Source organism: Caloenas nicobarica, chromosome Z (assembly GCF_036013445.1).
Source record: "Caloenas nicobarica isolate bCalNic1 chromosome Z, bCalNic1.hap1, whole genome shotgun sequence".
Taxonomy (NCBI): Eukaryota; Metazoa; Chordata; class Aves; order Columbiformes; family Columbidae; genus Caloenas; species Caloenas nicobarica.
The window spans coordinates 106069356-106082856 of NC_088284.1; the positions used below are offsets into that span (position 1 = coordinate 106069356).

The 13501-nt window shown below is 40.5% G+C and overlaps 1 protein-coding gene across 4 annotated transcripts in view; it reads left to right on the forward strand.

Annotated features, from left to right (window-relative positions):
- Positions 1-13501, forward strand: part of FGGY (FGGY carbohydrate kinase domain containing) — a 308149-nt gene that overhangs the window by 240038 nt on the left and 54610 nt on the right. For all 4 annotated transcript variants that reach the window (XM_065657199.1, XM_065657198.1, XM_065657200.1 and 1 more), the window contains one exon: positions 819-922. In XM_065657199.1, the coding sequence (XP_065513271.1) occupies positions 819-922 (104 nt within the window). The remainder of the gene's footprint in view (positions 1-818; positions 923-13501) is intronic.

Genomic DNA, 13501 nt, shown 5'->3' on the forward strand with positions numbered 1-13501 from the left:
AAAAAGACAAACAAAAGAATATTACTTGTTGGGCTGCTGCATTTTGCTGGGGGCAGCACAACATGATGCAGGAATGCAGGCTGGGAGAGAAGGAGAGGGCAGGATTTCCACTTCAGCCTCCTCTGAAGTGAGTTACTCAGGATGTGATACATGCTGAAGCTTGGCTGCAGGTCGGCCCTGTTCTGTAAACAAGCTCCTGGCTCCTCTCTGGCATCTCCTGGGTATAAGTTTCTGCTGCAGGCTGAGTCCTTGCTGACTTTGTCCTCTGTCCTGTCCTGCACGCAGAAGCTCCTCAGAGCCAAGCACAGTTTCTCTAAGGGAAGGAGTAATCTTCCTTTAAATGGTTCGACATGGACAGAACAGCAGCACCAAAGACAACAAAACCGTCAGCCTTCAAGTCTCCTGCCAAGTTACCGCTTTCTCCAACTCATCCCCTGACCAAACACATCATATAGTATATGCGTGATAGACGGCGAACAAATAAACATATCTGCAGTCTACTGTACTGCCTTTCCCAACAGGGCAGTCTTTTATTCTGCGTGTTAGTGTACTACCTAAGAGAATAAAGGTCAGCGTATAGTCAAAATAACATTTAAAATTATTATGATAAACATGAATATAGAAGAAATCATCTTGCGTCCTCGTATATCTGGAATAAAAATGCGTTTTAAAATAACTTTATTTTTTGACTAAGTAGGTCTCTTTGTTTTGTGGCAGTGGTGTGAAACACTCGGCGATTATTTGTGTGTGGAAAAGCTCTGTTTTGTGATGGTTGGCTTGCTCTTCTTTAAAATAGAATTTTAATTTTGTTTTAATAGGAGTAATTGGAGCAGATGTGAAAGGCTATAACCTGCCATGTGAGAACCAACCAATTACATCCCGAGTTGCCATGATCTGTGGAACATCTTCATGCCACATGGGGGTAGGTTGTATGTGTAGTCCTCATTTGTATGGAATATACTAAGTAATGTTTTTGAAGGAAAAAATTACCTTTGTCCTTTTCACCCTTTTCCTTGATTTTTTTTCTGGTAACGCTATCTTTACCTTTGGATATTAATTATATATTACTATGCATTTGCTACTAAGCAAGAACTTTAATAGTAGTAGAAATCAATACCGAAAAATGACATGGAAAGTAAAAACCGTGATGCTAGAGTGGCTTAAAGAGCAGCCTGAAATCTGAGCCAGAGACTCTGAGCTTGAGTTATCTGTGGCAAGCCTGTCACTAATGTGTTACAGAAGTGTCTTTGGAGGAGTGCATGTCTCCAGTCACAGCCCTTCTCCCCCACCTCTTCACTTAATCAATATAAATCCTTCTGCCTCTGAAAGTCACCATCACATATAGAATTATGATACGTATCATGACTAGAAAGAGAGGAAAACCCCAATAAGCAATTTTCACTTTGCTAATTTTTCTCAGTGAATTAATACAAAAGCTTTTTCTGAGATTGCAATTAAAATTTAGTGTCTGCTTTTGAAATTTATACCTTTTTAAAATGTATGAGTCTGAAAGCATTCCATTTAGATAAGCACCCTTTTCTGCCACATTTTTCATTTAAAACTCATTTCGGTCTTAAATTTAGACTGATGATAACTTGGATTTTTTGAAAATGAGCAAATGGCAATTGGAGTGCTAGAGGTGTTAGAGAGGACTAACATGCTTGTGGAGAGAGCTCCAGTAGAGAAAAAGAAAGGAAGCTGATAATAAAACATCAGGCTTAACAGTAACTTACGTTGTCTTTGTAGTAACAGCATGAATACATGGTGATCTTGAGCATGAATAAATGGTGATCTTGTCACATGGATTGTAGTTCAGCAAAGCATTTAAGCACATGATTGAATTTAAAGATGTGAATAATCCCAATATTGTGAAGCAGAACATTTAACACAAGCTTATATTCTTGTAGACCAGTTGGAATATATTTGTATTCCTTCCTAAACAAGAATTTCAAACCCCAGACTCCATCACTCTTAGCTTATTCTATCTCTGAAAAATTACGTTGGTATCTCTTTTTCTGTCATAGGGCAGGTGGGGCACTCTGCAAATCCCAGCTCTGGGGGGAGAAGTTGCCCTTTGAGCCTGCTGCTACTTTTATTTCCATTTTTTTTTGATGGAGGTTTGTGCCCTTTCAGAAGATGATGTTTGCATGAACTCCTCCTAACCTGTTCAATTTGGCTGAGTTAGTTTAAATTATTACAATGTGTTGGGTTAATAGAGGCGAAGTACTGGACTGAAATAAGCTGAGGAGCTCTCAGACAGTTTCCCCAAAAGGTGTGAGGACAATGCTGAGCAGCTGGAAAAGGGCCAGCTGGCTCTCACTCGTTCCTTTCACGTAAGTAGTGTTGGAGGAGCACGTGTGTGTGGTTATTTATTAATTTTTTATATATTTATATTGGTAAGCTCTAACGTAGACCCAGTTCACAACTACAGGTTGTTTCCCTTCCCAAATTAGAGCATGGCATATCAGTATAAACACTTCGACAGCACTTTTTGTGTGCATATTCAATGAGCATGAGAGATGTGGCTCCTTTAAATATCCTAGTGTGACAAAAGTGACATGGTGAAGTCCATGTTGATGTTAGTCAATGTTCTGTTTGGTCATTAAATTAACACCGAAGTCATGCACAGACTACACTCCACAGACAAGGTAGAACCTTTTTAGGCTCTTTAATCACTTGAATGCAAACTGGGGAACAGATGCTTGTGCAGTTTTTTACTGGATTGAAGTAGATTTTTATTTAAATGTAACTACTCACCATTTTATAATTATTTCCTTAACTGCCTGCCTTCACTCATCTACTCAGAAGTACAACAATTTCTAGCCAGCAGACAATAAGCGAATTCTAAACTTCTCTGGATTTAATCTGTGAAAGGACTTTGGTTTACTGTTCTTTTATCTATTACCTGCATAGACTGTATGAAGTGAATGTAGAGCACACAGAGCAGTTGTATTTGTGTTTAAATGAGACTTATATGCAGCTGCATTTGGCTGAAATTAGCTGTTCCTTTTTTTAATTAGGGCTATAAAATGAAAGTATATTATACTTGTGTTTTGATAGAAATATATATTTTCTCTCTCCGTGTGCACCAAGGGACCCTCAGGGCTACAGAGATTAATCATCGAGTTTAATTTAATGCAGTGGGAGAGAGACCTGTGTGGTCAGGCGGGCATTAAAAATGCCTTTGATCTGCCTCAGGTGCACTGAGCCCCAGTGAGCCAGCAACAATAATACCTTTGTGAGATGATCAGAGGCGGGAGAGGGAGAAAATGGCCTGTGTGGAAACTCAAGGCCGTCCTTTGTTGTGGTTCTGGCAAACGAAAGAGCCAACTGTCAGGAGAAATTCAGAAAACAGAAAGCAGGGTGAAAGTACGGCTGGATTTTGTTCAAGGGATCGTAACAGGAAACTGTTCGAAGTCATCTGCTGTGCCTTTCTTTCTCTCCTCCCTTCCTCCTTTTTTGGTGAGGGCAGGGGCACTACCATTGGCATGTGTATGTTGGTACAGTATTTCCATTCTCTACACCAAATACTCCATGAGTCACAGAAGCAGGTATTGCTTGAACACAACATTTACTATAAACTTCAAGAGAAACTGCTCCATGACCTAGTTTTCATTACCTTAAGGACTCTAGAGATCTTGAACAAAAGACTTTGCTAATCATGCCTTTGATATTTTAGAAAGTACAAATGTGAAACCTAATTTTCCTCATGGCTATAATAGTTTAATTTGTGGTAGAACTACCATTTTTAAGTGAGGATATACATTTGGAATTAACCACTGACAGTTTGGGGTAATCAGACACACACAAAGCATTTTGTGTTTCTGTTGAGGTACTTGAGTAGCTCATGAAAGAAGCAAAAAGCATGTTGTAATTAGGTTACTGATCCATGTCCAGGTCTGAGTTGGTAGTTGCTGAAAGTCAGTGCCACCTCAGGGCTCATCCATTATCCATGAGAAAAAAAGAAAAGATGGTTTTCTGAGTATTTTTGGGCAGTTTTTCATTTTACATGATTCTCTGCTGCCTCCTTCGCCCTGGTGAAAGTGATCAGCAAAATTTGCGTTTGGAATGGTAAATAAGCTGTCCTTTTACTTGTGAAGGATTGTCCCTTAGTTTAGGGCTGGGATTCATTTGCTGCAGCTTTGATCTCTCTGTGCAGTGTAGATATTCCTTTCAAGTGACGGACACTCAGGGGCTGACTGTTCTGAGTGGGCTGCTGCACGTCATCCTGTTTTGTAGACAGTGTCTTTAAGCTCCAGCACCCACATTTAGTTTTGGAACTTTTAGGAGACTTTCCTTCTGTAGCCATGGCGACTACACAAAATGTGTGAGTAGTTTGTCACAGTAAAATAGCAGCAGGTTTGGGGCATTGAAATAAGAGCTTGCATGTTATTCCTAACTGGTAGTTTGCATGGGTCTAACAGGCATGCCCTAACTTCTGGGAATAAGTTAATTGGTTTCCCTAAAAGCTTGTCTTCCTGCCAGTGTCTTGTGGGTTTTATGGGATATTTTAAAGGTTTCAAAAATCTGTTTTCTTCTGAAACCTTTATGTGATCAGGGGGATTTCAGGTACAGATACTTGCACCATCTTGTCCCAGTGCTGAACACAAGCATGCTTGCCTTTTTGCAGATGTGTAAAACCGCCAAGAACTGAGTTCACTCTCGGGTGCCAGCTAGCAAATAGCAAAACCGAATATGAACCAGCAGTGTGACATGGTACTTGTACACAGAAATTTCCTAGTATTCCTTGAGCAAGTACTTTAGCAGTATTGCTGCTTCTTTCTGGTAGATAAATCTTGAAGTTTCCCGTACCTGATATCAGCAAAGCACTCTTCTTGTGGGCACTAAATTCACATAGTAAAACTTTTTTTTTCCTTGCAGTAAAATGTTTCATTAGATTGTAAGTTTTTTTGTCAAAGATAGTACAGGTTTGAGTAAACCTACGTGACACTCGACAGACTGGGACCAGACTGGGACTGATTTTTGGTAGCCAGAGGCTGTGAAAGGAATTTGAAGTAATTTCAAATGGTAAGCAGAAATAAATGATACTTCTGGAGTAGGAATATGAAAGAGTTCTGAGTGTTACGAAGTCACTAGGGCATAGTGCCTTTTCCCCTAGACTCTGACTTTTATGGAGGACAAGGAGGACATGCATGCAGAGCTGCAAGATCCAGAAATATGGAAGCCCATTGTGAGAGAGAGCAGGGATCTTCTTTTGCAACATCTCATCTTCTCTTTTGCTATTTGCTCTATGCGGTCCTTGCTAATTTTGTATGTGTACATGGTATGTGCTATTTATGCATATTGAATAAAGTAGGAGAGATCCACATAAAATAGCCCGGTTCATAAAATGTGTATAAACTCTAATTTCTGCCTATTTTGTGGTGAATTAGGCTTACTTAGAGATCACTGTTCTGCTTTGCACTTGTCCCAGAACGGTTGTTCCATTATGAAATTATTTGTCAGTCTTGCTCTAACACCTTCTTGGATTCACAGGTGAAGGAAGCACTCAGGGCAGCTTCTAATGGGAACATTGTCTGGCTTGATTTCAGTTTGCTGAGGCAGGGGGCTCCAAATTTGCTGGCATTTTGACTCCCAAATGTACAAGATTTGTGTTCCCATCTAGAGTCTCTGATATTTTTTTTTTACTGTCTTCATTCGGTGGTCTGATCTGTGTGCTTCTTCAGTCATTCCTTCCTTATCAGCTCTCTGTACTCAAAACTTCTTTTCTGGGGTTGTCAGGGAATCTTTTCAGGTTTAGATGGAGTCTCTTCCTTTGTATCTGTTTTTGTTACTTCTGTGACTCTTGTCATTGGGCAATGACTCACCTGGATTGGTGTGCAATTCTTTTTTCCCCTGGTGATATTGTGTATGTGGTTTGAAGCTTATAATTTAGTCGTTTTTTCTAAATTGGGAGGCATAAGTAATTTATCTTCTAACTTTGCAGATTTACTACATGATCTGAAAGACAGAGCTTGAGCAGCTACATGAGCAGCAAAACGGGCAGATCATTTTGCTGTCCCAGTGTTTACTATGGATTATTTTAGGAAGAATATCCCATTCTCTCTTTTACCAAGCCTGACTAGTCTTTGCCTGTTTTCTGCTAAAGGAACTTCAGCCCAATCTGCTTATTCTAAATTTGTTCATTTGATTCTTGTGATGACTGGCAAACACAATAGAGCTTCTTTGCTCCACAATATCCGCCCAAGCTGCCAGCTTTGTTCGCACAAACAGAGTGCAAAGCACGTTTCCACCCCCCGAGCATGCACAGTACGTGTCCCTCCCAGTACATCCTGGAGTGGAGACTGCAGAGACACGCTGGCTCAAAGCGTTCTCATCGCCTGATCTCTGTAATCTCGGTGGGAGCCAGACCAGCAAGTGGATTCAGTATATTTTGGCTCTGATACGAGAGTCTCCTCTTCAGAACACGCCACGTTGTTCAAGCAGCAGGCTTTTGAGTAATTACTACACAGGGACTCTTCAGCTGCTTGAAATCATCTGTGGTGAGGGGAAAACTTGCAGGGACTGAATAGGCTGGTACTTGCTTCGCCAAGTATATTTAATGTAGTGGGATGGCACTAAGCAATGTGTTTCTGGAGAGTGAGTCGGGGAACTGCGTGCAGCACTTCAGCGTCGCACTTTTCAGTCACGGCTGCACATGCATCCCTGGTGTGAAACGTGCAGTCTCCGAGGGGACGGGGCCAGAAGCCCAGGGCAACATCTCTGAGCGCCAGCTGGCTGTGACCCAGGGTTCCGCAACGGCGGCGATTCATCCTTCTCCTGACCAGGGGAAAGGGGCTGGGTTTGGGAGAGTCAGGCAGATGGGGAGAAGGGGGAGGAATGCAGTAGGAAAAAATAAAAGCAAAACTATCGAAGGTCGGGTAGCCTAGACAAGTTTTTGAAATATTCTATGAGAGCTTTATGAAACTGATAAGCGCCTGCCCTCTTGCTTTTTTTAATATTCCCCTCTTCTGTAAGGCCTGTTCTGCACATGAGTCACAGAGCTGGTGTCTTTCAAATGGGAGAAATAAATCAATATTGTAGGAACCTCTCCTTTGCTCTGTCCTCATTCAGTTCGGTTCTGCTGGCTTATATATTGCATCTGGCAGCAGTCACAGTGCTGACTTCCCAGCTAATGAAGACATTTTACATTCAGGGAGGGCTGCATGAAATGAAAACCACATTTACTTCATGACAGTTGTTACAGGTTGCCCGTCCTCGGTATATGCAGATTTAGCCTTCTGAGGAAAAGGTCGCAGAGCCAATTTAGGTGCCTTTTCAGCCTTTGGCCTTAGGAAGGTTATGTATCCATAAAATTGCCATCGCCTTCAACTTGTCCCTTGGAGAAGTCTTCCACACCCTATTTTTAAATGAGACTCTCTCATTCTATGTTCTAGCATCCTTGGTTTGAAAAAGAAACAAACAAAGCTGTAATAAACTCTTTGCTGGCGTTAATTTGACATTGTGTGCTTTGTTTGCTTTGTTTTGTTTTTAAAAGGCGAGAAGTAAAATATTTCTGCTAGCTAGTTACATAAAAGATTTTTGCTTTTCTGACCTCCTTATTATATTAATAAAAGCTAGGAAGACTTCAGTAGTGGTGGGAGATCATGTGCAGGCAGCGTCCAAAACCCAAAGCTCTTACTTGCAGAACTAGTAAACCACAAAGCTTAAGATCTTGAAATGTAAATAGGAAGTTGGGGAGTTTACTTTAGAGCAGGCAGTGGTGAGTCTGTATGATGTTTATTTCTGCTTGCCTCCTAGCCTTTCCTAAAGCTTGGCAGAGATGAAAGGGAGGCTTTCTCAGTAAATGAGTTATTAAAAGTTTCTGTTATAAGCCAGATTCCTTTGTTCCTGGCCTGACATAATTCAAAGCTCAAGGTATGCCTTGATGACTGGGAGAATGGGACGTTCCTATTTAGTGTATGCCCATGAGAGACATCCAAGGCTCACACTCCATTTCTTCGCTGATAAACAGCCTGTTCCGGGGAATGTAGCTGAAAGCAATACAGTCCCTGTTGTACATAAACTAAATAATGCTTAGTAACGTTTCCAGAAAACTATACGGTCAACTCTCCTTCCCTTTTGTGAACATTTGAGTTCAAAGACTCAAAGAATAGATGTGGACAGAGCGAATGCTTTGAAAATATTCTGCATGGAGACTTTATGAAGTCTGATACTCTAGAGATGTCCCACTGACATCAGTGAAAACACTTGCTTTGAAAATTCCAACAGACGTGGTGGTTTCCATACTGCAGTGAACTGCAAACTATCCTGTGTGACACAGAGCCATGTGCTAGGGTCTTGGATTTATAATACTGAGCCTTTCTGAAGTGTCTTCTCTTCGGTCGTCGTGGGGTTCTTTGCATCAGCGAAAGAATGGAGTAAGAGAGTAGGAACTGTTATTGCAGTTTTATTAGGTGAGAGACTGAGGTGCTTCATAGTTTTTAATTGTTATGTCTATACTTTTACAAACTGCACCTGTCCAGTGCTTTGGGAGTGTATGACATCTGAGTTGGAAATTTTGCCTTGTATGTTGCAAGGTTTTTCTGTGTTCTAAAATGACAGCATTAACACACTACAGACAGTAGTGTATTGCATGGTATGATAAACAATGTGTAAACCAGAGATCTGTTTTCTTCCTCCCTTGGATTTTCTATTCTTTTTGATGTGAGCGCAATGGATCTAAGGGCTTATGTTGGGCTTCCTCCAGATCTGACTACTAATACGGCTCCTCCCCTGTTCCGTACTGCTTTTCCTATGGTTTGCCTTATAAAGAGTGAGCAAGAGAGGCTGAGCTTCCAACATATTTATGTTGACCCTAATAAGATTCTGACTGCCAGAAATATTGGGCTGCCTAATTCGAGCCTCTCTACTTAAAGCACAAGGCTACTTGTTAGTAGATCTAGCTCTAGAAGCTAGCACCTTGCACCTTTATTTCCTAACTATAACAGTTCTATATTTTAATAGGGTGTGGGGATTTCATTTCTTCTGTTGTAGGAAGGAGATCGTATTCCAGATTCTGTAGCAAGGAAAGTTATAAAATGTTGTTCCTTCATTTGCGTTCAGATAGCATAGCATCACTCCGTTTGTAGGAGATAGAATAAAGCAACTTAATTTTGATTCATTCTTTATGTATCCTTATGCTCATTTTTATTCACAGAAGTCCATCAACAGCAGCGGCCCTCCATTGTAACAGAAGATTTTTGATTTCTTTTTCTATACTCTTCAAAGTGATTATGTCAGATTTGATGGGTACAACACTCTCATCAATGCCGCAAACTAACCAACTCTGATTGCTCCTCTCTAGATCCAGAGAATGTATTCGCCTGAAGCCCACAGCCTTGAGCAAACCCAATTGTCTCCCTGGAGTGTTATGTTCCGAGGAGAGCGGGATGGGGATGTCTCTCAGATCACAAGCATATTTATATATAGTGAATGGCCTTTCCAGACCCCTTGTTTATCTTGGTTTTGTGGGTAGCCATGAATGTATTAAGCAGTCGGGTTATTCTGTCTGTCCAGATCTCACAGTGAAGAAAACGGACTCCTTTTTGTGCTCCTTTTTGTAGAAGAACTTAACTGTAAAAGAAAAACTGAAATACAAGTGAAATGCGATATGATGGGAGATGCCCTTGATCATCAGTCAGGATGTCTCTGGGCCCTGACACGATTAAATAGAGTTTTCATGGGGAATACAATAATTGTAGGAAAAACAGCGTAATTGTTTTCCGTTAGTTTTAAAATTTTTGAATTGACCATATTTGCAATGAGTAGCGTGGAATTTGGGAACAAAATCCTAGATTTTGTTTAGTATTGCTGGTTTGCTGTGTGATCCTGTCGGATTGTTGCCTTTCCTTAGCTTACCCACTTGCAACATGAGCATCAAACTGAAGTTGTGCAGACAGAGATCTTGCCAATGACAGGTGTGACATTTGAGTGCTGGGTATTGAGGACTCCCTGGTCCAAGGTGATACAGATGCAATGGTATTTCTAAGTGGCTTTTTACTTTCTATAGCAGCATCAAATGCATCAGTCAGGCACACTTCATCAGTATTTGGGCAGTAGGCCTCTTACTAAGGTTTTTTTTCTCTTTTTGCAATTTTATTCAGCATCTCATGAAGCAATAGTTCATCGAAGTTTCTTTTTGCTGGTCTAGCGGTGGGAGTGAAGGGGGAAGGTGTTAGATGGAGTAAGGTTTATTAGAGGGAAAGTAAACCTCTTCTCATAGAAGCGTTGTGGAAGCAAAATGAGGAGAAAGTAAATCTCTTCTCATAGAAGCATTGTGGAAGCAAAATGAGCAGCATTAGCTGCTGCTTTTCTCCTGGTGTCAGCCGGGAATCACAGTTTATGCTGAATTCATTGTTTATAACTGTGGGTGAAGGCCTGAGGTCTTCTCTCACTGTTTACTTTGTCCTTGGGAGTTCGTCTCAGTAAGTAAGGGCTGAATAAACACCGAGTAAGGTTCTCAGGATTTACCCATTTAGTTATTCAGATGTTTAAAAATATGTTTAAAATAGTGTGTGGTAGCATATCCTAGATAATGTAAATCTGCTTCCAGTAACTCAGGAGTATTGCAGAAGGTGATTTATTTTACCTGTAAGTATGATACTATTGTTAGTATTGGCCTTCACTAATATAGAAGACATACTTGCCTAATGGTGAAAAAGAAAACTAAATCTCTGAAATGAACTGTATTAGGCAATGAATAAATAAAAAAGGCCTTAAGGTAGGTGGGAAGGGCATCCAGAGTAGATAAATACACCAGATCTCATTTGAAAAGATTCTGGTTTTCCTTGTATTTTCCCATTGATTGCTGTAAGAACAGAACTGCAGGTTTTGAAGAATAATTTTCCCTCATAAATTATAGGGTTAGGAAAAATATCTACATGCAAGAAACCCTTGAGTTTCCTGTTTAAATGCCAGATCTGAGATTTCTTTCCCACAGTCGCCTTGAGTTTATGTCACATCAGCTACTAAGCCCCAAGTTCTTCAGGACTGTCAGCACCTGATACAGTGAGTTGACTGGATTGGGGTTATCAAGACTTGGGCTACTTAGCATACATATTAGAGGTAACTATGAAAATGCTCTTCAAGAGAAGACAAGGATCTTACGATACAATCTGCAGGAAAGGGTATGAGACAGGTTAGCTCATATCTTGCTAGAATTCACAATTCTGCCATTGGCTCTTTGGGAAAAAGTCAGTGCTAGAAACCTCTTATGGAGACCCTCTGTTCCTGTGCTCCCCAGCACGTCTCACTGCCGTCTTCTAGCGGCAGCGACAAGGACTGGGCCTGCCTTGGGCCGCACAGGGTTCGGCTGAGAGGCTTTTGGGGGTTTTCTTGAGTATCATTTGGAGGTGGAGTTGGTTTTGTGTCTGGGGAGTAAGGTGCAGCATCCGCCAGTATTTGTGGCACAGCTCTTCCATGTGCACAACCCAAAAGGGTTGAGGTCTCACTAGTCTCCTAAAATAAGATAGTGCTGCAAGTGGTATCTGAAGCGTGTTGGTTTAGGAACCAGAACTGAAGCTGAAGGGCTGTGAGCTAAAGGAATAATTCCGAGACATTTAATAAACTCCAGTGTTCTTGTAAAAGATTTCTACTGATCTACAAATAAGCATTATACTAGATTTCTTTTCTAATGTGCAAATGGAGCCTTTTACTGAGAGACTGCTAATGTTCGTGAAAAATGTATTTAGTTTGCAGTCTCAGTCACTTTTGAAGGCTTAGTCTCTTGTGTTGGTTGGAATTAAGAACAGAAATTTGCTTGAACCTCAACTCACTGGAGGCTGGGAGGACATTCTGGGCAAGAATTATTGTATATTTACCCTGTTCCTTTGCTCTTCCCTAAGTCATCTGTTACTGGCCACTGTTAACAACAGGCTAGCTGGCTATGTGGATCTTTGGTTTGACTTCTTGATTTTATTTTTTGTTAAGCATTGAGAAGAGTTAGTTCACATTATGATGAGTTTTCAGGAATTTAATTTGCCATAGCAGCAAATTCGAGTGTTATAAAGTGCATATTTAAAATGGCCTGCAGTTAGTTGTCCGTGCTGGAAGATTTATAATCTTCACATAAACTGGCGTTTTGTGACAGTGAGTATCTATCATTGGAAAAGAAGTAAAAATAAATGGGTGGTATAAATTGTTCTAGCTTGTTTGAGGCCCTATATCCCCAGTGAGCTATTGTTTTGAGAGGCACAGAAGTAATTGCTGTGAGTCATGGAGCAGCATTGCTTTGGAAGGGTACATCATAGCATTTCAGCAGAGGACACAAGTAGAAGCTATGGTGTAACCAGACAACCTTTCAGTCCATTTATCAAAACACTTGTAGTTCTTATATCAAAGAAGGTGACACAGTAAATATGAGAAAGGAAAAAAAAAAAAAAAAAGGTTAATCTGTATATCTGTGTCCAGACATTTCACTAAATAAAAAAATAAATCAATGCAGAACTGCTAGTGCTTAGGTACTCAGCAAAAAGATTCTGAGTCCATCACAAATGTGGCCTTTTTTTTTTTTTTCATGTTTTGGATCTTGAAAACAATTTAACAGATTAAAGGTCTTTTTTTTTTTTTTTCCAATTTGTGTAAGAAACCTTGACCTTTGGGAATACGAAGAAAAGGATGATATGCTACTGTGCACCTGTTGTATACTTTCCCAAGCTGAAACATAAAATATGCTTAGTGTTAATGGACAGTGATAAAAGGCAGAAGCAAATTTATGTGAACATTCAACTTGGAACAGTCAAAATTCATCTAGTTTAAAGATTTTGTTTCAAAGCTGAGCGTTCAGTCAGGGTGCCTGATCAGACATTTGAAGTTCTTGCATCTCTGATTTAGGCAGATGGAAATGGTGAATGTTGAATGAGTCTGGAACAATTACCTATGAATTCATTCTTATTTAACTTCTTCCAGAGCTGAAATTCTAAAGTTGTCCCAGGCTTAGTTCCAAGTTTGCTTCTTGGAATAAACACAGGAGGTTAACCTCACACCCAAGGAATAAAAACTTACAGGGGTGCAAATTTTCTGTTGAGGACACCAGTGTTGTTTTTCTCTGCCTGAGGGGAGTAAACTGGGGGACAGTTCTAGAGGTGAATGCGGTGCTTGGACAGCTTGCTCCCATTGTGATCTCCTGGAGACCTATCTCATAAATTACTCTGAATGACCTAAATGTTAATCTGAAACTACTCTCTAAATCCTCCTGGCTTCTCCTTGTACTGATACAGAAGCTGTTTGATCCACTTACCTCAGCCCCTTTCTGGGGACAGTTCTGAGTTCTTGGGTTAGCGTCTCAACCATCTGAGAGTTCCATAAAAAGAAACCCTCTTCTTTCTACAAAGAATACAGCATCGTTCTTCTGCAAAGAAAACAAGTGCATCTACCCCTCTAACATCTTTTACTTTGTGATATCTTTTTAGAAGATCATCTGTTGGATCACAAGCAGCCTCCCCAGCCCATTGGTCTCAGGAGTAGTTTTCTACCATCGTGGACTTTTTGCCTGTTGCTC